Genomic DNA, 24459 nt, shown 5'->3' on the forward strand with positions numbered 1-24459 from the left:
TCCTGATTTCCCTGCCCTTGTGATTTCCCATCAATGTGGGCTAGACCTGGTGACTCACTTCTAAGGAAACAAAACATGACAAAAGAGATGGGATTAAATTTAACCAGAGGTGAAAGACTTGTATACTGAAAATTACAAAACACTGCTGAAAGAAATGGAAGATGACATAAAAAAGTGGAAAGACATTCCATATTCATGGATGGGAAGACAATACTACCCAAAATGATCTAGTTTTAATGCAATCCTTATCAAAATCTCCATGGTGTTTTTTGTTGTTGTTTGTTTGTTTTTTTTGCAGAAATAGAAAAAGTTCTGCTAAAATTCATGTAATCTCAGGAGACCTCAAATAGCCAAAACAATCTTGAAAATGAACCAAGTTGGAGGATCCATACTTCCTGATTTCAAAACTTACTACAAAGCTATAGTAATCAAAACGGTGTTATACTGACAAGAGACATAGAGATCAATATGCAATAGCAAGCCCAGAAATACACCTTCACATATATGGCCAAGTATTTTCTAAAGGTGTGCCAAGATCATTCAATGGAGAAAGGACAGTCTTTAATTTAACTACTGATGCTGGGTAAACTGGAGATCCACATGCAGAATCAATGAACCCTTACCGTACTTTATGTAAAATTAACTCAAAATGGAACTAAATGAAGGAACTAAAGCTAATAATACATCCCTCAGAGGACTGGGGAATAATGGGCAATACTGGTATATGTCAATAGCTTAGTGCAATGTAAAACACATAATGATTGCTCAATGTTAGTTATTTCTTTTCTAAAGAATGACCATTTCTGAAATCCATTATAAATTTATATTCTCCTTTACCATCTTTTTTTTTTGCTGTTGTTTTATTTCTATTTTATGTTTTATTACATTGGCTTTACCTTCCCAGAACTCCTGATTTTAAAAACACCAGAATATGGTTAATTATGATGTTAGTTACTGATATGAGATATAAAGATTATGAACTCTTTTCTTTTACTTAGAGATTTTTAAAGAAATGAGTTTACTTTTATAAAATGCTTTTCGTTTTTCATATAACCAGATTTCTAGCATAAAATTTATTTGTGGTGAATACTTTATACTTTCATATATTTTTGTATTTGCTCACTTTCCATTTAAGGTATCTATACAGAAGCTTAAAAGTGAGTCTATAGTTAAAGTTTATTGCAAGAGTTAAACTGGCTTTATAATAACTTTCCCAGAACAGTTATTTATGGGTATTTTAATATTCTTCTGTTTTGGAGCCAAATATGCTCTTGCACGAGCACAAATGACTTATAATGCCGCATAACTGAGGGCTGTTCATCAACGTCTAACGGCCTTATAAAGTCTGACACCTAATAAATGCTTTCTGATAAAATGAAAGTAAGAACGTGCTGACACACATTAAGATAAAAACTTCTTATGGGGAAAAAAAAAGAGCTAAACAACCTTACCTCACTAAGTTCATGCTGTCTTTGCATCTTCTTTTCAAAAGTAGATTTCATTTGTGTAAGTAATTCATACTAAAAGAGAAAATAAAAATGCTGTTTTCTTGTATTTGTAAATTACATTAATTTCTTCAGAATGAACACTAACTCACCTTATCTAAAACAGTTTGCCTTTTGGCTTCCAAGCTGGGCTCCAAAAGCAGATTTTTTCCTGTAAGATAAAATTCTGGTTTATTTCTAGGTAAAGGTCACATTTTTCTCAGGAAATTTAACAAGTAAAGGAAGACATACTTGCTAGCTCCTCAATACTTCTTACTAAGTTGTCCTTGTCAGTAATAACTTGTTTTAGTTGAGGCAAAGTAAGAAACTGTTCTAGTAATATCTCCTCTTGTTCATTCATATCTGTAAGTTGTGACACACTAGAAAGAGAATAGACAATGTGTTAATGACTATCAATAATCTAGTTTTTCTCCATTATGATAAATATTCACGATTTTTCACGGTTATCTAGCTGACAGGGTTCTAAGTAATTTTGAATGCATACACACGGCAAATTGTAACCTTCAAAACAAATAAAACATCAACCACATGGACAAGAAAGTAGTCTGAGTGTAGTGTCAAATCACTGTAGGACTATATAAAGAGTAGTCTGTATGAACAGTCATAACAACCTCCCAATTTTAGCCGCAGTGCCTTATTTAGCTAACAGATATGTGGCTATCACAATAAAAAACACGTATATGTATGAGTATGTGAGTAGGCACAGAAGGTTAAGCCAAAATAAAACTCAATATCCACAGGGTGAAAAAGGCAACTGGATAGGGATGGCACCTAAACCTTTGGAACATATCTTTTACTTTTGACCACAGATCCATATAAAAGCGATGCATGATTAAAAATCTAAATTCGGTATTAAAGAAAAATGTTGTCTCTTAAAATTCAAAGCAAACTCTTTTTCTAAGTTACATAATCATCCAGAAAAGTATTATTTGAAGAGAAAAAATAGTATTTGGCTGTACATCTCTGGTGTGGTATATCCTGAAGAAAAAAAAGTGTAAAACACCCCACAAAATCTTATCCTACATTCAGTATTCATATTAATAATATTGGTATTATTTTAACATTCAGTCAATATTTATTGAACATATAAATGAAATAATTTTCACATGAACATAAATCACATAAGAGAAAGGACACTTATCCTGGTAACCAATTATCATTCCCAGCATCTAGAAAAATCCCTGGTACATACTAGTCATTCAATAAACACAACCTACAAAACATAAAAACTGATTTATAAAATTTCCCAATTAAGACAACCACAATTTAGAAATAGTGAGGATTTAAAAATATTTTTATTTAATATGGATATGACAGTGATGATCTGCTTTGTATTTACTAATAAAACAGACAACAAATACCAATGTTCTCCAAGTCTTTTACCTTAGTTCGGAGAGTTCTGGAAATTCATCAGGGACATCTGGCATCCTGTAACCAAAACCATTCTGGCTTATCTAAAGAGAGTTTGAAATGGTATTATATTTCAGCCATCTTTTCAACTGCTCCTGTTCTCATTATCACATCTTCGTCTTTGCACGTTACACTGTCCGCACTCTCTCCACTTTCTTTTCTGTATTCTTTTCAGTTACTGTTTTTGTTTGTTTTTTGCGGGGGAGAGGGGTGGTCATGTGAGTACCTTCTTAGCTCTCTTTCATGGGCAAAGTACAGGCTGTAAAATAAATCTCTTAAGTATATCTGTGACAAGTATGGAGAATTATATGTGAATTTCATTGAAATATATGAATAAAGTTGCCTCAAATGAAAGGAATTAAGTATAGGAGAACATTAATAAGTTGACAAAAGTCTGAATAGTTACATAACTAAGTTCGGTGAGACAGTAGGGCAGATAAGGAACAGAGTATCCTTCATTTGAATATCGATGACTTTAAAGTTGAAGACTCATGAAAAGTTGTAACTTTGTTTTACTACTAATTGTGGTTTGTTCATAATATTCATTAATACAATGGTAAAAGATTTTGGAAAACGAAGTCCACTTGGGTCTATATTCTAAATTACTACTAACACTACAACTAGTAAAGCTGGATATAATGTTTTATAACATTTGAGTATTACTATGGGTGATATTCACTAAGGGTTAAATATGAAGGTTTTAAATCCCTTGATATGTTTTATGAACAAATATTAGTCTCTTATCTCAGCAAACTCCCACATGGCAACAGTTACTAGCTTAATTAAGGAACAACATTTTTAAACCAACTGGACACTGGAAGCCCTGACTTAGTATGCTACGGCAGAGCCTCCACAATCTGTTTCTCCTACAGGGTCATTTCCTGTGCCTTTGCCCAAGTCCTATATGACAGCCAGAGAGACCTTTTACAGGCAGCTTCACAAATACACCACCTGGTAAACGCCTCCATGCCTCTGTTAATGCTGCTGCCTCTTCAGAGAATGCTTTATATAACCACTTGTCATCCAGGCAAATTCATTACCATGTATCAAAATCTGGCCTCAGGCATAAATTCATTCGCTCATTCATCTGCCTCATTTTAATTGAGCACCTAATATCTGTATTGGGGTTTAAGGCACTTAAGAATAAAGTTATGAAAAAACAGATTCACATTTTCCTTCTAAGTTCTACCTTGGTCCCTAGCAGCACTGATCATTCCCTCAATTGTGTCTTCAACATAACTTCAGACTATGACTTCTACTCTACTGGAAGTTCATTATTTACAATTATTTGATTATATGTTGGTGACCTCTCTGAATTTGTTAACTAAGTTGAAAATGTGATTTAATCTTTTTTCTTTTGTGCCTTAGTGACTGGCACAAGGAGACATAATTAATTTAATAAATGTTCATTAAATTAATGTTACAAGGGTACAAAATATTGGTAATTGAAGATACCAACCTGCACTGAAGTGTCTGCTGTGGGAACAGGTAATGGCAGGTTTGAAAGGACGCCAAATGAAGGAGCAGCAGGTTTGGCTGTTGTATAACTTGTCGTTGATGAAGAAACAGTGTCAGCAACAGATAAAGAACTGACAGTCCTGTTAGCTTCTTGTGGGGGAAATGGAGGAAGAAATGGAAAGCCCTGAGAAGCATAGGAAGGCATCCCACCTGGGTTACTGTATAGGCTCAAGAGAAAGAGAAACATTTGATTAGAAGTTAGGGGTGATTGTAAAATTATTCCTAAATTTTCAAGTAACAATTGTCATGTTACAAATGGAATCCATTTATGGCAGATGACACTTGTTATATAACTGAATTAAATAGTATATAATTTGATAAAATATAAACACCACCCCAAAAGAAAATTTTGGTTTCCATGAAGAAGAAAAATGTTTTAGAAGCCATATAAGTTCAACTTCTCAACAGAAATGAATAGACAAGCCATATTTGAATTTTAAGCATTCCACTGGCATCAGTCAACATCTTCATAGAGAGAATCCTACATAATAGAAGGGTAATATGCAAATTGACTCTATCGACCAGGAAAACTGGTCACTATGACACACACTGACCACCAGGGGTCAGACGCTCAACACAGGAGCTGCCCCCTGGTGGTCAGTGTGCTTCCACAGGGGGAGCGCCACTCAGCCAGAAGCCAGCTCATGGCTAGCCAGTGCAGTGGTGGTGGAGGGGGCCTCTCCCACCTCCTCGGCAGCACCAAGGATGTCTGACTAACGACTTAGGCCTGCTCCCCGCCAGACATCCCCCGAGGGCTCCTGGGCTGCCAGAGGGATGTCTGGCTGCCAGCTTAGGCCAGATCCCCCGGGGAGCAGGCCTGAGCCATCAGTTGGACATCCCCTGAGGGGTCCAAGACTGTGAGAGGGCGCAGGCTGGGCTGTGGGACCCTCTTCCCCCCCGCAGCACACGAATTTTCGTGCACCAGGCCTCTAGTGGTAAATAACATTTAATTCAGAAAATTTATTCATGTGGAGGTTGCTTAGTAACTTTCACTGTATTTGAACAAATATGATTTAAAGTCAAGACTGATTTTCTAGGGGGGTGAGGGAATGTTCTAGGGGGTGGGAGTGGCGGGGAGAGGACAATGGGGGGAAAAGGAGCACATGTAATACTTTAAACAATACAGAATTTTTTTTAAAAAAGACTGGTTTTCTAGAAAATTTTAAAGAAAAATTAAATGTATAGATGAGTTGCTAAAAATGTTAATATATAAAGATATAATGTGGGTTCTTATTCAAGATGGTGATGTAGGAAGATCCTGAACTCACTTCCTCTCATGAACACACAGAATCTATAAGCTACATATGAATAATTTCTTCTGTAAGAAATCCTAAAAACTAACTAAGTGGCTTCTATACATGAAGCAAATAAGAAAAAAAAAAAAAAAAAGACATCAAAATGAGTATGAGAGGATGAGATAAAATCTTGCCATAAATCACACCCTTGGCAAGGTGACCCATAATTCTATGACAAATTCTATGATATGAAAAAAAAACACACAAAAACAAACAAACCTCTACAGAACAAAGCCCATTATAAGAAAAGACAAATAACACATTGGGGGAAATTTTTTAAATTCATCATAGACACAAGGATAATTGACCTAATATATAAAGAGTTCCTACAAACTGATAAAGGATTAACAACCTAATAGCAGAATGGAGAATAGGACAGTTGGGGGGTGGGGGGGAGTTAGCAAAATGGAGAATAGGACAAAATACACAAGTTGGAGGGGAGGCCATCTTGGGTGTTGGAGTGATGGTCAATTTGCATATCACCTCTTTATTATATAGGATATGTTATTTAGAAACAATATGATCAACATGACAGAATATTTGTACTATTCTTGAATGAATCTTAATAATTCTGAACCATTTTGCTTTATTTTGACCCCTATGATAGATACAACCTATAAAATAATCTAGGAGATGCATCAAACTTGCAGGGCATGATCGAGGCTAACTGGCGGTGGCTGGAACGTAATGTGCACTTTATCATAGGGCGGGGGGGCGGGGCAGGTTAGAGGGGGTCAATGAGGGATAAAGGGGACAATTGTATTGTAATACTTTCAACAATAAAGAATTAATTTAAAAAAATTTAAAATAGAGTATACCAGCTCATATAAAAAAATAATAATGTGCACTTTATCATAGAACTTACATAAAAGGAGAGCAAGTAAACTTGTTGGCTTCTATTTTCATATAAAGTGAATGATGAGTTAACATCTAGCCCTATCCTAACAGAAGACAGGAAATACTGTTTTTAGATAAAGAATATCAGTGAGGCTCATGACTCCAGGACATAGACAAGAGGCAAAGATGAGAGCTGGGGTTGATGTACATAATGAACCTGATAATCTAGCTACGCAGATGTCCAGGCACAAGATGTCACTGCCACTTGACTTGTGAACAAAATAACGTTCTTTAAAATTAAACAGAAGGACTGGGCGATAAATACAATATTCTGAAAAGTAAAAAAAGCAACAAGGAGTTGCACCATCATGCAGTTTCAGAATATCAAAGATATAAAAAATGTTATAAAAATCAGAAATCAAAATGGCATTGGACATCTTAGCACCAATAGCCTATATTTAGACAATAGAGGAATGCTTTCAAAGTGGAAATCACTTTAACTTAGAATTTGAACTGTACCAATTATTACATGTAAGTGTATATTAAAGACATTTGCAGATTTTAAAAAAATGTCTCAAGATTTATCTTCCAAGCATCATGTTGTAATTTACAAAAATGTTCACAGCATTATTTCTGGTCCTATATGGCCTTGCAGAACCAGGCCACTCCACTATCAAGAAGAAAAGGCGATTTTTCTCCCCTTGCATCTTGTCAAGTTTTTGCAATTGCCTCAACAAATCAAATGTAGCAGAAGTGAAGGACTTCAGCAACTAAGTCATTATGGCTCTCTCATAGCTCTCTCTCTCAGGAGGTTCATGCTAGAACACCAGCCATTATATTGTGAGGGAGCCCAGCACACATAAAGGTAACATCTAGGTATACCAGCTGAAACCCCCAGGTAAGGCCTCTGAGGAGAGCCTCCTTACGATGAACGGAGCAGATAAGAGCTCACTCCAATGAACCCTTTCTGAGTTGAATACAATAAATGTGCTCATTGTTTTAAACCATAATTTTGTGGCTAATATGTTATGAAGCCTTAATAACCAGAAAAGATTTTAGTGCCTGGAAGTGGAATGCTGCTATGACCAAAATAGCTAAACCATGAGAGTGGCTTTGGGACCAACCAGAGTTTGTGAAAGCGAGATGTACCCTCAGGAGAGTGTGAAAGACTGCAGGGCCTCAAGAAGACTGTGAGTAGGAAAACTAAAAAGATCTAAGAAAACAAAACCAATGAAAAATTGGAAGTAATTAACTCCAGAAAAAAGCAAAAAAGTTATAACAGGAAAATGTAATTTGGTAACGTATTTAGGCGACGGGAAATGTGTAGTCAAAGTAATGAAAACACCAAAAATTTATTTAAATAAAAATGATATAATTTCACTGAGAGAATGAGAGAAGATTTGTGAAAGATAACTAAAATCCTCATTAATCATAATAGGAACTCAATAGGTAATATATAAAATGATGGGATAAAAATGTAGCAGTATATACATATTATTGACTAAGATGAAGGTAGCCCTGGCTGAGCAGCTCAGTTGGTTAGAGCAGTACACCAAGGTTGCAGGTTCTATCTCCAGACAAGGCACATACAAGAAACAACCAATGAATGCATAAGCACATGAACAACAAATCGATGTTTCTCTCTCTTTACACCCCCTTTCCCGCCCCCCTTCCTCTCTCTCTCAAATCAATCAATAAATTTTTTTAAAAAGATGAAAATAAATATTAGAGAAGCAGCTAAAAGAAGAAAACAGCTGTCTCTGAAAAGTATGAATGTATTTTTGTGAAGATGGGGATGTAAAAACAAAGGAGTTCTTTTTAGCATCATCTGAATTTTTAAACTATATTTTGATTACTCTGATTAAAATAAACATATACAAACATTTGTTAGAAATATACTTACTATGGAAATGCTGTTGAAGTAGGAGCTAAAACTGGAGGATTCTTCCAAAACTCATCCAATAGACTCTGAATAATTTTTCCAAGATCTGAGTGCATTGTAAACTGAAAATAACAGTAATACAGAATGATTAAAATCACTTTCAGAAAAAGAATATAAGTTCTCATTAGGATAACTTCACTCTAAAACTTAAATATTAAAACCTATTTTTACAAGTCAAGAAGTAAATGGAAAGCAAAGGACATTGTGTCAAATAAACATATCAGCAATCCACAACTTACAATATTTTCTAATAGAATCAATACCATAAATCAAATTAAAAGTCTATTTAATCAATGATGTACCTAAAATATTTCCACATTTCACTATTTATAAAGATTGGAAGGGTCAAAGGTAAATACTGAGAGTACATTATTCACGTTAATCAATGTTATACATAGCTTGAGAACTTTAAGGCATATCTGAATTTTATTTCAACTAAAAACTATGGAATATCTACTGTGAACCTCAGCAGGTCCTTGCCACTGAAAAACAACCTTTGAATCAGTATTATCATAGACAGTGGAAAAGATTTTTGAAAGTTACTTATTTCAAAATGAGATTTTAAGTACATTTTAGATTTCGAAAGTATTTAGTAAAAAAGTAATACACCTGTTTTATTACTCTGAAATAAATATACCATAAACATACATTGTTTACTAATGGAGAGGTAACATATACTCCTTGTTTATCCATTAAATGATGTCGTATTGGTGGATAAACACTGATCACTGGTTTTTCCTGAGGAAATTGTGGAGGAAGCAATCTGGTAAAGGTAGAACAGATGAAAAACAAAGACAACAAATGTTACATTACATAGTAATAATCCTAAACAAAGTTAGTTTAAAACAAATTAAATTTTCATACTTTCATTTGGATTTATTACTTAGTAATAAGTGCTCTTTTATGGTTGTTGAGATGATTGAAAATATACAAAAGGATACACTTTGGAAATAAAATTAAGTAATTCCATACAGCAAGCACGTCAAACTCGGCCACATGTGGCCCACAATGAATATTTCTGCGGCCCAGCCAATATAACAGCATGTAAGAAACGTTTTAATAAAAATTTCATAACTTAATTTTTACAATATCCTGTTATACATAATTATTAATAACGAACTACAACGTTCGCTAATGACTGATTACTATAATCGTGTTGCATTCATTTCCTTTACGCGCCTTACACACAGCAGTACCATTTCTCTCCACTAATACTAGCAGCAAATATTTTAGCAGCTGACTGCCACGTCATTAGTCTTGGACTGACTTGTTTGGTGTATGCAACAGGAAATATTTCGCTTTCAGAGAACAAGAAAAATAGGTTTATTTGTGTTACGCTTATTAATTTGTGCAGTTATTCAGTGTCTGGTAAGTTAATGTTCAAGAAAACATTAATTTTTATTAAAATGTTTTATTATTTTATGTTAACAATTACTCATTTATTTCAGCCCTTTGTATTCAGTATGTCTCTATCAAAATAAACCTATGTTTCTATGAAAATTGAAGCTTTTGTTTTTTTTGCGGCCCACATAAATTTAAATCTTATTTATCTGGCCTGTGTTAGCCTTTGAGTTTGACATGCTTGCCTTATAGTAAAACCTACTTAATGTGGAACATGGATACCATGAATTTAGAATAGTCTTTAATTAATTGCTTACAATATACCAATACAAATCTCAGCTACAAATTAGATCAGGCATTTGTAGAAGGTGAGTCACACTAACCCAGCCTGGTTATTTATTAGACCACAGTTCTGGTCATATAATTTTTTTTACACGTGGTTTTCTTACTTTTAAAATGCTGCCAAGAATTATTTCACTATCTACTGAATTTTTAAAGAGTAAATGGAAAAAATGGAAAGTGCTAGAAATGAAACATTAAAGCTGCCATAATGATCTTTTCTAAATGTCAACTAACACATCTCTCCCAATTCTAAGGTGAATCACATGGTTTCAAATAAAAAAAAACACAAACAGTACATTCTCAATATAAGACTGAAAACTTTAACCTTTTTTTTTTACCTATTACAAATTTAAGATTAGGGAGTGAAATCTTAAAAAATGGGATTTTACTGGATATGAGACTTTTCCAAATTTCCTCTAAAACTCAAAAGAATGTGTTCTTTTAAATTGCTTCTCCGTTCCCCCATTGGCTCAGAAAACTCTTTGTTGGCAGCAATGTCAAAAAGAAAACTAGGTCTTTGTTGGCTTCTCCTACTTAGTTGTACATAGGACACTTGGAGAGAAACAAAACTACTCCATTTATATAGTTGAAGATGTTAAACTAGTTTGGTAAAAAGGCAACAAGTGGCCTCTGGAGCCTGACTAATCTGGGTTTGTATCCCGACTATGCTGTCACTACCTATGTGTCTATAATTTGCCCCAATTTGCTACTACTGTGAGGACTCCAAAGACCACTGTACATCAAGATAACACAGCATAATGCCTGAATTCACTCCTTCAACTAGGATATAGTAACGCCTCCTCTGTGCAGGCACTACGCTGGGCAATGAGGATATGAAGATGAATAAGCCCTGGTTCCTGTCTTCCGGTTAGGTACCTTTTTACCTCACCCACACACTGCCTCTAGAAGCCAGCCACCCAATGTAATCTGAGGTAAGAACTTCATTTGTCCAACTTTCCTCTTTATAAGGTAAATAACCTCATGTTTATATTTTTAACTTTTTTTCCTTTAAAAATAAGCAGATCAAATCAGTCTTGAACTTTCAACTTCCAACTTCTTTAGGATGTAAAGGTGAATATATCCCTAAAGGTTTTCCATACATGATCTCTTTGATTGTTTATATCATTCTCCTCTTTCAATATACTTCCAGCAAAGACTTTAGTGCAAATCAATGAAACTGAATACAGTATTCATGATTTTTATTTTTATTGCATTTCCTCTTTTATAGTTTTCTTACGGCAATATACATTAAGTAATTTCTTTACAAAATATTTATTCACAAAATTGTGCAACTTTGATAAATTATAGTTACTGGAAAGGGAATATTTAAAATAAGTTCACTTTAAACAATTTACTTCTAATAATAAATAGTCGTATTACATAGAAAAATAGGATACAATTTCTACTCACATATTAATGTTAATTGTCAGGTTGTTTACGCTGAATGGCAACCTGTATTCCACATCTTTCTGTATTTCAGCTATACTGTAGGAGAAAATTTGAGAAAAAATTGTACCTAAAGTTATAAAACCATTAATATTAAAGACAAACGTTAAATGTTTTTAGAGCCTACTAAAATTATTTTTAGTTTTAATCACAGAATCTAGATGGCCAATATAACTTGTATCTTGAAGGGAAAGTGATCATAGAAAGGTTTATCAAAAAAGAGGCAATAATACTCTGAAATATTTAAGTGTGTGAGAGTATGTGTGTGGGGGGGGGGTAGATGTTGAGGTAAAGAGGCAAAGAATAACTTATAATAATGCTAGATTGACTTACTATCACTTTATCAATTCATTGTTAGTAAAAGCGATTGTGAGCACGCTGGTTAATACAGATCGGCAAGACATCTATCTGGGTTCTAACTACAACTGTGCCACTAACCAGCTATATTTAAACCTAACTGCTGGCTGTTTTCCAAAAAACAAATACTCCCCTTCTTCCTAAGAGAAGCCTAATTTTATTCTGAAATAGCAATGTTCTAGTCTTTCTTGCAGCTGGTTGTTGCTATAGACTTAAGTGCTAGCCAATAAGATACAGAAAAATTGAAATGGGGGGGGGGGGTTGAATTTCCAGGAAAGCATTTAAAGGGGAACAAAAAACCTGGTATGCGCGTATGTGCCCTTTCTGCCTGGACCTGAGAGCTGGACTTCAGTCAGCACTGGACCACGAGTGGCCCTGAGAATGGAAGGTTAGCAGAACTAAGCAGGTAGAAAGAAGTAGTGCGGGTTCGTGATGACTACGGAAATGCCGAACAATTTCTTTTTATGTGAGAGAAAAAACAAACTTTTATTTTGTGTCACTATTTTGGGAGTCTTTATTCCTAGCAGCTGAACATAATTTCCAACTACTCTAAGTCCCTTATATTTTAACATTCTACATTCAGAATTCTATTTTATTGATAGTTTGCAGGCATACATTATTACAATTATAATTTACCAACCAAATTCTGGGGGGCTCATGTGGAATTCTAACTAACATTCATATTTTCAAAGAGAAAAAATACTAAGTTATATTAATAAGTTATGGTTGAGAGAAAACTTAATATTTAAATATACAAACTTTTTAAAGCATGAATACCTTCAAAAGATGTTTAGCCTTTGCATAATAATTTATTTTGTTTTGGTTACTTTAACTAACAGCTTTAGAAAACCTCTTATTTTCCTCATTTTTTGGTACTACATTTTTTGGTCTTTTGATAAAAACCTAGCCTTTAGAATATGTAAATTTTAGGTAGTTTGAAAGGTTCAAAAGTGTTGGGGGTTGTAAAGAAATCACATATATTGATAAGCTTTCTCCTCTGACATCCATGGAGTGGGGCTATGACTGAGGAGAAAAAATAAAGAGACTCAAAATGATATTCAATATTAGGACTTAAAATTTTATGAATGTTTCTCTTTGGGGAACAGGTTTGAACTAGGATACTGACAGCCTCCTCAGTTCTATGAACGCCATGTAATCAATAAAGCTTTATTAAGTTTTTTATTTCTCTACATTATCTTGGGACCCATGTCACTGCTTCAAGGGAATACTGGTCACAAACACATCCACCAGTCCAAAGCCAAGTAGAGCATCTTAGTGATTGAGAGCATGACCTCTTAAGTTAGGCTTCCTGGGCGCAAATCCTCTACCATTAACTTGCGTGGTCATGGGCAAGTTACTTAACCTGGCTAAGCCTCATTTCTCAAATGGGAAATGGGAATATTACAAGCATCTATCTCCCTAAAAGAGTTGTTAGATTAAGTGAGATAATGCATGGAAAGCCCTCCACATAATACATAAAAATTAGCTATTATTAAATAGGCATTTAGAATTCGCATCTAAGTTGGAATCTGCCTAAATTTGTAGTATTAAAATTTTAACTGTTTTTAGGCTTTGTATTTGGTCAGAAATGTTCAATTCACTGTCACCACAATTAATGACAGCATAATATTCTAGTATATTGTTTAACCTATTGTCTCTTTTTAGATATTTAAATTGTTTTCAATTTTTACTACTGTGAACCATGCTCTGATAAACATTCTTAAAATCACATCTTTATGCTGACAGGCAGTACCACTTCACATGTAAATAAACACACAATATTTTAAAGCAATACTGTAATCACACCACAAGAGAAAATTTAAACGATGCTCCATTAATAATTTTATTTTCTAGGTTTTCCGAGACAAGTGAAGTAGTGTGGTTTTACCTCAGTGGCTCTGAATCTGGGACTAAAGAAAGCTGAAACAACAGATAACTGTTAGTCAGAATGTATGACTAACTGGAATCTTCATTTCTTTAATAGTCCCTAAAGCTGTAAACAAATGTATCCTGAAATGCAAGAGGCACTCACTAATTATGGTTAAAAGATTCCTTTTGTAGAACATTCATTTATCTCCTCCTTTATATTTTCTGTAAACTTGGATTTAATAGGCAAAACTTGGTTCAACTGAAACAGCTACCATTTTTGCAGCATCTTGCAAGGAAATACAAATAGAGACGAATATAGTATGGTGTTGGCTCTGAAGGGACACACAGGACATGAAGAGATAGATAGTCCAGTCCAGTAACTAAAGAGATCAAGGTACTGATACCATTCATTTCCCATGGGTAACTCAAGGACTGTTTATAGGTGAATAAATGAAGGTTCACATGTAAATAAAGATATAGGAGAATAGACAACTTCCCCTTCTTATCTAAATCTCCAGGAAATATCAAACAGACTTTAAAAGCAAATCTATAACATTGCTACAAGGCAAGTAGTGCCATAAGCAGAAAAGCAGTTTGGGAGAATCCCTAAAAGATTTAAAAAAATGGGATTAGATTTAAGGAAAAAGGAAAGGAAAAGATAGTAAATACAGAACCTAATGACAATCCAAAACATAAAACCAATGCAAAGTGGAGCAGTTTGCAGGGCCTCCAAGCTCAAGTCAATGCAAACCAGGAGTGTGGCAGGCAGAGCAGGAGCGCCTTTCAGGGTAATGGAAGGGAGACCAGTAACAGCTCTGAATGCGAGCACTTCTTTCCCCAGGACTGTTCCAGCCAGCACACAGCACGGGAACGGCAGTGAAGGAGCCTCTGAGGTGGCAGTGCCTCAGGAAGCCTCCATCTGACAACTCTCAGCTTGTCCCATATTGGAGCAAGTCCTTTTGCATTCATCACCAGAGGCAGGCTATGATAAACAGTTAAGTATCCTCAAACAAGTCAACAAGGAACCCCAAATACAGAAACAGAAAGGTTTGAACAAAACCAAACCATGCAAGGCATGCACCAAACTCAGCAAGCCCAAAACACAGAAACTTAAGGAAACAGAGTTAATTGAGCAAAGACTATAAATTGGTGAAATTAAAACAAAAGAAAGTGGCACTTGCTTATACGCGCGCGCACACACACACACACAAATGATATAAAACTGATCCTTCTCCTGGAGAATACTAATGCACTTAGGCCTATTAAAGACTTTGAGAAATTCTAAAGCACTTGATTTTATTTTCTAATATATTTAACATGGACTTATTTCACAATACCTTTTGAACAGTGCTCTGTAGAACACACAGGCTACTAATGACAGATGTGCAAAGAGCTATAGGAACACAGAAAAAAACACCTAATCAAACGGGGGGTGGGGGAGCTTGTGGTGAGACAGCATAGGGACTTGGCCACAGATATGAAAAACTGGCTGACTGCAAACCCCTCCACTTCCTAGTCAAAAGCACAGAAGTAACTAATTTTATGTCCCTTCTCAACTGCCTGTTTATAAACTACTAACCCCAAGGTGTGACCACTAAACAACCTTCTTAGGGTGGCATAATGAGCAATTAGCCAGCTTGCCCCCACAGCAAAGCAGCTGGAAAAGGAAGAATCTAAAATGGAAAATTCTTCAAGCCTGCCTTTTTTTAAAAAGCCCACCTTTCGGTGCAAGCTTATGTCCCCAGCTTATGAAAGCAGCCAAGCAGGGCCAGCTGCCCCTGAGCCAGTTCAGAGGGCCTTCCTTTCCTCTGTGCTGCTTCTCTTGTGCGTGAGCATAAGCTTAATAAAATCTGGGAATTTCTCTGGGGTTTCCTCTCAGTTTCTATCTCGGGGAACCTAAGAAGCGCAACATTGGTAGCAGCGAGGTCTTCTAGGAAAAAAAAATCACATCTGAACTACACATAGAAGTCAAATTAGAGCTAACACTCAGGAAAGCAAAACTAGGTAAGTGAAGTGGACATTCTAGGCAGAGTAAACACCTAAGGAAAGCTTCAGAAAGGAGTAAAACCGGTCTCTAATAGTCTCCATATCCTTGGCCATTAAAGAAACTTTACATCCCCTTTGTTGACACCTTTCCATCAGTTACATAACCATCTTCTATGAAAAGCAGACATCAAGCTAAAGAGGCTGTACTTTAGGGATCTACTAGGTGGACCGGCTAATAATGCGGATTTTTTTCAATGGATGGAGTTACACATATGTTGATATACATGCGATTTGATATGTATGCTATATTGTTAACAAGCTTCAAAACTTCATATGTCAAATTTGCTGAAGGTGTTAACATCATAGATATTTTTACGCTTAAAAATGTTGAATTTCGTGCCAAAAAAAAAAAGCATTTGCGGGAAGTTATAATTCATTATTTATTTTAAAGAAAAGTGCTGCTGAATACTTCGGGAAGCTTATGGGGAACATGCTCCATCTCAAGATACTTGTGAATGCTGGTTTAAACGCTTTAAAAGTGATGATTTCAATGTGAAAGACAAAGAACGTCCAGGTCAACTGAAAACGTTTGAAGACCAACAATTACAAGCATTATTGGATGAAGATGCGTGTCAAACTCAAAAACAACTTGCAGAAAGATTAATCATTGCTCAGCAAACAATTTCCGATTGTTTACTAGTACAAGCAGTGGGAAAGATTTTAAAGGAAGGGAAATGGGTGCCACATCAACTGAACGAAAGACAAATGGAAAACCGGAAAGTCATCAATAAAATGTTGCTTCAACGGCACGAAAGAAAGTCTTTTTTGCATTGAATTGTGACTGGCGATGAAAGTGGATCTATTTTGAGAATCCCAAATGCACAAAATCATGGGTTGATCCAGGTCAACCATCAACATCAACCTCAAGGCCAAATCGCTTCAGAAAGAAGACAATGCTCTGCGTTTGGTGGGATCAGGAAGGTGTGGTGTATTATGAGCTTCTAAAAACAGGTGAAACCATTAATACTAATCACTACCGACAACAAATAATCAATTTGAACCATGCTTTGATCATGAAATGACCAGAATGGGCCAGAAGACAAGGCAAAGTAATTTTGCTTCATAACTCACCATCACACACTTCAAAACCAGTTAAAGACATGTTAAAAGATCTTGCCTGGGAAGTATTAATCCACCCACCGTATTCACCAGACCTTGCTCCTTCAGATTACCACTTGTTCCGATCGATGGCACACACTTCAAAACACACGAAGAGGTGGAAAATTGGGTCTGTGAATGGTTTGCCTCAAAACAAGAAAAGCTCTATTGGGACAGTATCCACGATGGACATTATTTAGAATAAAGCACTTGTGATGTTTCTCTTGAAATTATTGTGTTTTCTTTGATTACAAAATCCGCATTATTAACTGGCACACCTAGTACTGAAAGGAATAACACAGCCATGCTTGAATTTTAGAAAGATGACACTGGCAGCCATGTGGAAGAAACAAATTAAGGGAAGGCAACTGGAGGCAGAGCGGAGACTTAGAACCCAGCAGTAGCAGGGAAGGAGGACAGAGTGGAACCAGGATGACCAGGGTTTGGCTTAGGTGAGCAGAGAGTAGAGACAGCTTAGGAGTTCCTGGGTAGGAGGGGAGAGGTAGATGTGGCTGGATTTAATTAACAATGGAGAGAGAAATGACTGCCTGGTAACTTTTTTTTAAAAAATATATTTTATTGATTTTTTACAGAGGAAGGGAGAGGGATAGAGAGTTAGAAACATCGATGAGAGAGAAACATCGATCAGCTGCCTCCTGCACACCTCCCACTGGGGATGGGCCCGCAACCAAGGTACATGCCCTTGACCGGAATCAAACCTGGGACCCTTCAGTCCGCAGGCCAACGCTCTATCCACTGAGCCAAACCAGTTAGGGCCATTTTTTTTTTTTTATATATATAGCTAGATACTGACTGATACTACTAAGAGGAAATTAACTAGAGACAGCACCTGAGCTGTTATGATTCTACTAGAGGCCTGGCGCACAAAATTGTGTGCGGGTACAGTCCCTAGGCCTAGCCTGTGATCAGGGCCATCTCACCACCACCTACCCCGGTTCCCCATCGACAATCGGAGCCTGCCGGCCAGGGAAAGGAACCAAGAGGTGATCAGTGCACCTCATAGTGGCTGGTCAAGCGGTCATTTTGCCGTTATGGTCGATGGCTGGGCTTTTATTATACAGGATTTAGAAAACTTTTTCTTAAAAGGCAACCTACTATGTTGTATCATATACTTCACAATTATAACTTTCAATCACTGGTTATAAACAGACTATAAGATCTAATGTATCAAATTAAAATTCACTTAATTATGGGACTGTTTGATATACATAATTTTTAAAGTGTACTATGAGCTCAACACCCATTGAGTCAAAATATTGACATTTTGTAGATTCTGTAGCTTCAATAGGCTAAAGCATAGCAGATTTTTGGATTTTTTTATTGCAACACTAGATGCCCAGTGCACAAAATTCAGCACGGGTAGGGTCCCTAGGCTTGGCCAGCAATCAGGGCTGATCAGGACCTTCTGGCTGCTGGCCAGGGCCTTCCTTCGTTCCGTGCCAACCCCTGGTGGTCAGTGAACATCATAGCAAGCGATCAAACTTCTGGTTGAATTCCCACGGGGACAATTTATGTATTAGCCTTTTATATATATAATTTCCTTCCATAAGGAAGTTTTAATCTCAAATACCTATAATTGTTAAATAATGTACATGAGTGAAGGCAGCTGCTTGTAGTACAATAGGGAGTGACTGCAAACTGGTAAAATGGACAAGAGGCAGACCAGTAAGGGAACAGCTACTCTTCAGCTCAAAGCTAATACTGCTATGTGGAAACAGTTGCTAAATCTTTCCAGATCTTCCTATGTTAACAGACAAGTTGACAAGTTGGAAGGGGCAAGGACCATATAGGAAATCTCTGTACCTGCTGCTCAGTTTTGCTGTGAACCTAAAATTGCTTAAATTAATAAAGTCTAATTTTTTATTGAAAATTTGAAAAATTTAATGAAAAAAATCTCAAATTTTAAATGTTGGCAATGGTAGTCAGGGGCTGGCAACAATAGGAAATTTCAAAAAACATAAGAATATGAAGATTGGTACTAGTATTTTTAAAATAAAAATAATTGCCATTTACAGAGTACCTACTGTGTGCCAAAGAATATTCTAGTTTCTTTACACACACTATATCTAAAATCTTTCAACATACATGCATTGCTTTTGTGTAGAAACTCTCTGGAATGGACTTACTTTCTGAATGGGAAGTCAGAAGTAGTCCTGCCAGAGGTAGATGAGCTTTAGGTAGGCTGGCGAGGGATTCATAAACAATAAGCTAGGGCTAAGAGGCAATAAGCATGTAGGTTAAGAGGCAATAATAGCTCCAGGCACACTAATTCTATGCAGTGGAAAAAAGGAAGTAATTTTTCATATGCTTACTATGAGCCAGAGACAACAATGAATGATTATATAAATTAAATATCAACAATCCTGCACAAGAGGAATCAAAATTCCTAATTTTACAGATGGAAGCTCAGAGAAATTGAGTAACTTGCCAATAGGTCATATTATTAGTATACAGAATATAGTTATACTAACAATATGTTAGAGCCAGAATTGGAATCCATGATAGTTTGATTACAAAGCTTTCATTCATCTAAAGTCAAGCTGCTTTTACTAAGGTCAATAATTTCTGCTTACTTCCAGTTATGTTGCTCAAATTCATTTTGTCTTTTATCTCTAACATAATGTTCACAGCAAGTAACCTGAGGAAACTGTAGACTTCCCAGTAGGCAGTAAGAATTTAGGTAGTCAGTCGGTCCTCTCACTCCAGTAGCCCTAGGACTATTAAGGTTATGTGAACACCCGAGGTTGCACTGCCAGTTAATGACACATCAGGATCTCCTGACTTCTGGTACAGAGCTTCTTTCATTAAGATTATTAGTCATCCCAGAGTAAAAAAGATAGCAATTCTGATAAACATAATTCCCAAATTAGATTTTCTTACTGAAGATAAAATAAAAATAACACCAGAATTACCATCTACTTTATTAAAATGATGCAGAAATCCTTTACTTTAGACAGCTGATATCCCTAAGCAAAAAGTAATGAAGAAGGATTACTATTTTATAACTTTGAATTTACATAGTTAAGTGCAGATAATAGTTACCATTTACAACACTGTTGTGCTTTTAGACCTAAGGAAATAAAGTAAGCTGACTTTAGATATTGAGAGAGAGAGAAACCAGGATAATTGGGATGGTAACTGCTACCAGGTGTCCTCAAACTACGGCCCGCAGGCCACAATGCGGGTGTTTTTTGCCGTTTTGTTTTTTTACTTCAAAATAAGATATGTGCAGTGTGCATAGGAATTTGTTCATAGTTTTTTTTTAACTATAGTCCGGCCCTCAACGGTCTGAGGGACAGTGAACTGGCCCCCTGTTTAAAAAGTTTGAGGACCCCTGGCTAAGACCATCAGTTTTCAATATTGTCTGATTACAGGGACAATGCACAGAAATACTTAACAGCTTCACTTCTGAGGAATCTCTAAATTTTGGGATTAGTGGGTATCACCTGGGACATTTCAACTACAACTAATTGAAATCCAGGCTGAAAGTGGCCTAAACAGTAAGGGGTTATTAATCTTATGCAGCAAGAGGTCCAGAGGCAGGAAGTTTCCCGAACTGGTTAATTCAGCATCACAGTATTATCACGGACATTCCAGCTTTCTATTCTGTAGTCAGCCTGTATTCCTTCCCTGATCCAAGCAGTTCCACATGTCCATGTAGCACAACAATATCCAGAACATTTCCTTTCAGACATCTTTATAATTGAGAAAATGTTTGGAACAGCTCCCCAGCAGACTTCTCTCCTCCAACTCCCACTGACCAAGAGTAGGTCCAGAGTCCTGCTTTCACAGTAACTAGCAGGAGGAACTAAGGCTTAGTTACTAAGCCATCATCATTGGCGTAAACTATCATTATGTACTTGCTGGGGTTGAAAAGAGCACAGCCTCCAATAAGTAGGTGGCTTTGCAGATAACCAGATAACAACAGGTGTTCTTCCAAGAAGTCAGGGGAAGTGGATTTGGGTGGGAAACAAGACAGTGTGCTTTAGAGCAAGCTTCTTTAGGAAGTAGAACAAACTACAGAACGAGTCCCATTCCTACCCAGAAAGTCCGGAATTATGGTGATACCTGTTATTCAGAAGGTGGAATATGTCACTTGAGCCTAGTCAACATGACTTTCAATTTCCATTTTCATGGCAGACAAACATATTATTATGCTCTGGTTAAACACTCTTTGTTGTTACCTATGAGTTTCCCATTTACCCTGCCTCGTCAGTAAGACTTAGATGAGGAAATACACATAAAATTCATCTAGCCTTTAGGCAAGGCATGAGGAAGATAAGGAAGAATTTCTTAAGGTTAACAAAAAAAGGAGTCTACATTCATAGAGAAAGGGAATAAACAACATGCTCTTTTCTAAAATGAAATGTTTGAATTATAAGGAGTTAAAAGAAGATTAAGAGTTGGAAGATAAATGAGAGAATTGGGGGGCAGGGGAGGGGCGGGAGACAGGAATCTGGAGGGAAGAAAAAATAAATCACATACTTTCACTGTCAGGAAGAGCTGTTGACCTTACATTTGGAGAAGGGACAGATATGAAAAATGAGGGAGGTGGGCAGCACAAACAGGATATTGATATTCACAATTTAGGAAGTTTTATATTGTTCATTAAAATACCATTCAAAACATTTCAACTTTTGTACAGTGCACCTTCAGAATAACCACAGTGTCCTTCTGCCCAAAAATCTTTTAAGTATAAGTTGTAGTATACTGCAGATCATTTTTTACTAGTTAGCTTTAAAATATATGTCATGAGTTAAAAAGGCATATTTAACAAAAATAGGTGGATATCATCTTTTCTGGAATCATACCATTCCTGGAATGTACTTAATTGTCTCCTAATTACCCAAGTTTAGTTTATAAATGTGTAATATTTCAACAATAACAACAACAAAACCTTCAAGTATTTTTATAAAAGAACTTACAGAAATAAAGAGTACTTAAAGTTAAATTTTTATAACATTACAAAATATGTGGATAATGTCACATGACCAATTATACATCCATTACCTCTGGCTCAAAATATAAAATGGATCCTTTCTGCATTTGTTCAAAGCATTTACAGATCCTCTTAAACCAACTTCAGAACTCCTTAGATTAATAATTACTGCTTTACATTCTCACCTTATTTGGGAAGCCAAAAAATAAATACATTTCAGATCAATCACTTCCCATATTTACCAGCCTTAGCAGCAAAGGACTTTGGAATATTTGAAAAATTCAACTCCAACCTCAAAGAATAAAATTTTGTCAGCAATGAGAATACTTAACAGAATATACTAAAGGCTTAAAGCAATTAATTACAAAGGTGTGGTTCTAAAAAAGTATTTTGGCAATAGTAGTACTAGTTTAATACATAACTAGTCATACAAGTGGCTTTCTGAGGGGACAAACTTTTGTTGTTTGTTTCAATTTAAAAAATGAGTCATTTTCATAAGCAAATCTTGTAAGAGTAGCTCTTACAGGTTAGTACACAACTCTATTTAGAAAAAGACTCTGTGAACTAAAATTTCCAAAAAAAAACACACACAAAACCACCATTAGATCAAAGAGCATGCTACTCTTTCCAGTTAAATACCACAAATGTTTACCTTTTGAAAGTTCTGAACAAGTAGAACAACTGAGACAACAGAACCAAGAAACAGCTGAAGTTCAATCAGCAATAGGCCTCATTTTAGCCAAATTGACTTTGTAGTGAATTTTTAAGAATCTATCTAATCTAAAATTATTCTACACCATAACTTACTTGCTTGAAAAATTAGTAGAGTTACAAATAAAATTGCCTCTACTAGTTTGTTCAACAGGACTTAATCAATTTTATTCTCTAAAAACCCATATCTTTACAATGGGTGAAAAGTTTATTTTAAAAAGGTTAGGGTTGAACGATGTTAATATCTTTACATCAAAATACATGCTGTGACACTATTAAGTAAATGCACTTGCATAATTCATACAATAATATAAAGAGGTGGTACTAATTTTTGAAAACCATTAGAGGCCACCGATATTTGCAACATAAAAGGAGAAGCAAACCAGATGACAGTAAAAACAGCTGAAATCATTTGGAACTGCAAAATATTTCTAATCTGACCCGGCTGAAAATGGAAAACTCCTAGGAAGACCACAGAACAATCACGATGAATATGACCATTCCTGTGTGTGTGGGAACCAGAATAACAGTGAGAAATGTTCAGAGGCTGGTCGTGGTCAGACAGGAGAGGTAGTTGGAACAGGGTGCAGGGGTCCTCACACTTTTTAAACAGGGGCCAGTTCACTGTCCCTCAGACCGTTGGAGGGCCGGACTAGAGTTTAAAAAAAACTATGAACAAATTCCTATGCACACGGCACATATCTTATTTTGAAGTAAAAAAACAAAACGGCAAAAACACCCGCATGTGGCCCGCGGGCCGTAGTTTGAGGACCCCTGCACGAGGATGGAGTCTGTCACTCCCAGAGGAGAACTCGCTGATAAAAACTGAAGGCTTCCCTTTCCTCTGCTGTGGCAACAGTTCCTTTATCCCCCCCTCCCCCACCCCCACCCCCCACTATTTGTGAGTCTTGGACATTACGCTTCACAAAGCCTTCTGGCCAAGTAACATGTTCTAACACTTTGGCCAAAGCGGCAATCAGGTGGCCAGAGGGACAGGGTAGTGGGGAAGGGAGCAGGGCAGAGCGAGGGATATTGGAAACAGCCTAGGAGCCAGATTACAGCCAGCAGCCATGTGTCAGGAGGGATGAGCAAGTCAGAATGAGAAGAGCTGAGCAGCGGCGGGGCAAAGGGGGGGGGGGGGGGGGGTCCGGAGGAAAAATCCTGAACTGGGGTCCGAGAGGCGAGAGCAAGCGTGTCCACCACCTGGACGAAGGGAGGTGCATCAGAAAGAGGCAGCTGGCGCGGAGTCGGCCTGGGGACCCGCGATTGGGATTAGTCCCAGCCCGCCCGCCCGCCCGCCCGCCCGCCCTTCTCCTCGGGTCCGAGAGGGCGCGACCAGTCAGTCACCTGGAGTGGGAGCTCCGCAGGGACTCGATCAGGCGCTGCTTCTGCTGTTGGAGGCTGGTGAGGCCGCCGGGGGACCCCGCTGCGGAGGAGGAGGCGCTCTTGGTCAGGGGGAAGAGCCAGCTCATCCTCCCCGGGTCCCCGGGCCCGAGGCCCGAGTCGGTCCGGCCTGCCTCTCCCAGCGGCTCCGTCCGGTGGTTGCTTCAACGACGGAGACAGGAGCGGGACGGACGCCCGGGACCCGAGCGCTGGGCGGCCACGACTCCTCTAAGCGGGCCCGACCGGGGGTCCCCGGGTCCTCGGGGGCATGCTCTGGCGGCGGGTGCCGGACGGAGGGCACTCGCGTCCCGGGACCCGCCCCCTACCTCCAAGGCCCGGCGCCAAACCAGCCGGACAGCCTCGCCGCCCAGCCTTCGCCACCCCCAGCTTCCGCCCTGC

At 37.3% G+C, this 24459-nt stretch overlaps 1 protein-coding gene across 1 annotated transcript in view; it reads right to left on the reverse strand.

The window, feature by feature from the left end:
* VPS37A (VPS37A subunit of ESCRT-I) overlaps window positions 1-24439 on the reverse strand; it is a 28366-nt gene extending 3927 nt beyond the window's left edge. Inside the window, exons 1-9 of the mRNA XM_079779095.1 lie at window positions 24025-24439; window positions 11601-11675; window positions 9156-9270; window positions 8469-8569; window positions 4375-4600; window positions 2889-2959; window positions 1737-1864; window positions 1598-1656; window positions 1452-1520 (exon numbers count right to left, since the gene is read on the reverse strand). Coding sequence (XP_079635221.1) covers window positions 1452-1520; window positions 1598-1656; window positions 1737-1864; window positions 2889-2959; window positions 4375-4600; window positions 8469-8569; window positions 9156-9270; window positions 11601-11675; window positions 24025-24149 — 969 coding nt within the window. The 5' untranslated portion in view covers window positions 24150-24439. The remainder of the gene's footprint in view (window positions 1-1451; window positions 1521-1597; window positions 1657-1736; window positions 1865-2888; window positions 2960-4374; window positions 4601-8468; window positions 8570-9155; window positions 9271-11600; window positions 11676-24024) is intronic.
* Window positions 24440-24459: the final 20 nt, after the last annotated feature.

The sequence above is a fragment of the Cnephaeus nilssonii genome (assembly GCF_951640355.1).
Source record: "Cnephaeus nilssonii genome assembly, chromosome: 8".
In the NCBI taxonomy this organism is placed as follows: domain Eukaryota; kingdom Metazoa; phylum Chordata; class Mammalia; order Chiroptera; family Vespertilionidae; genus Cnephaeus; species Cnephaeus nilssonii.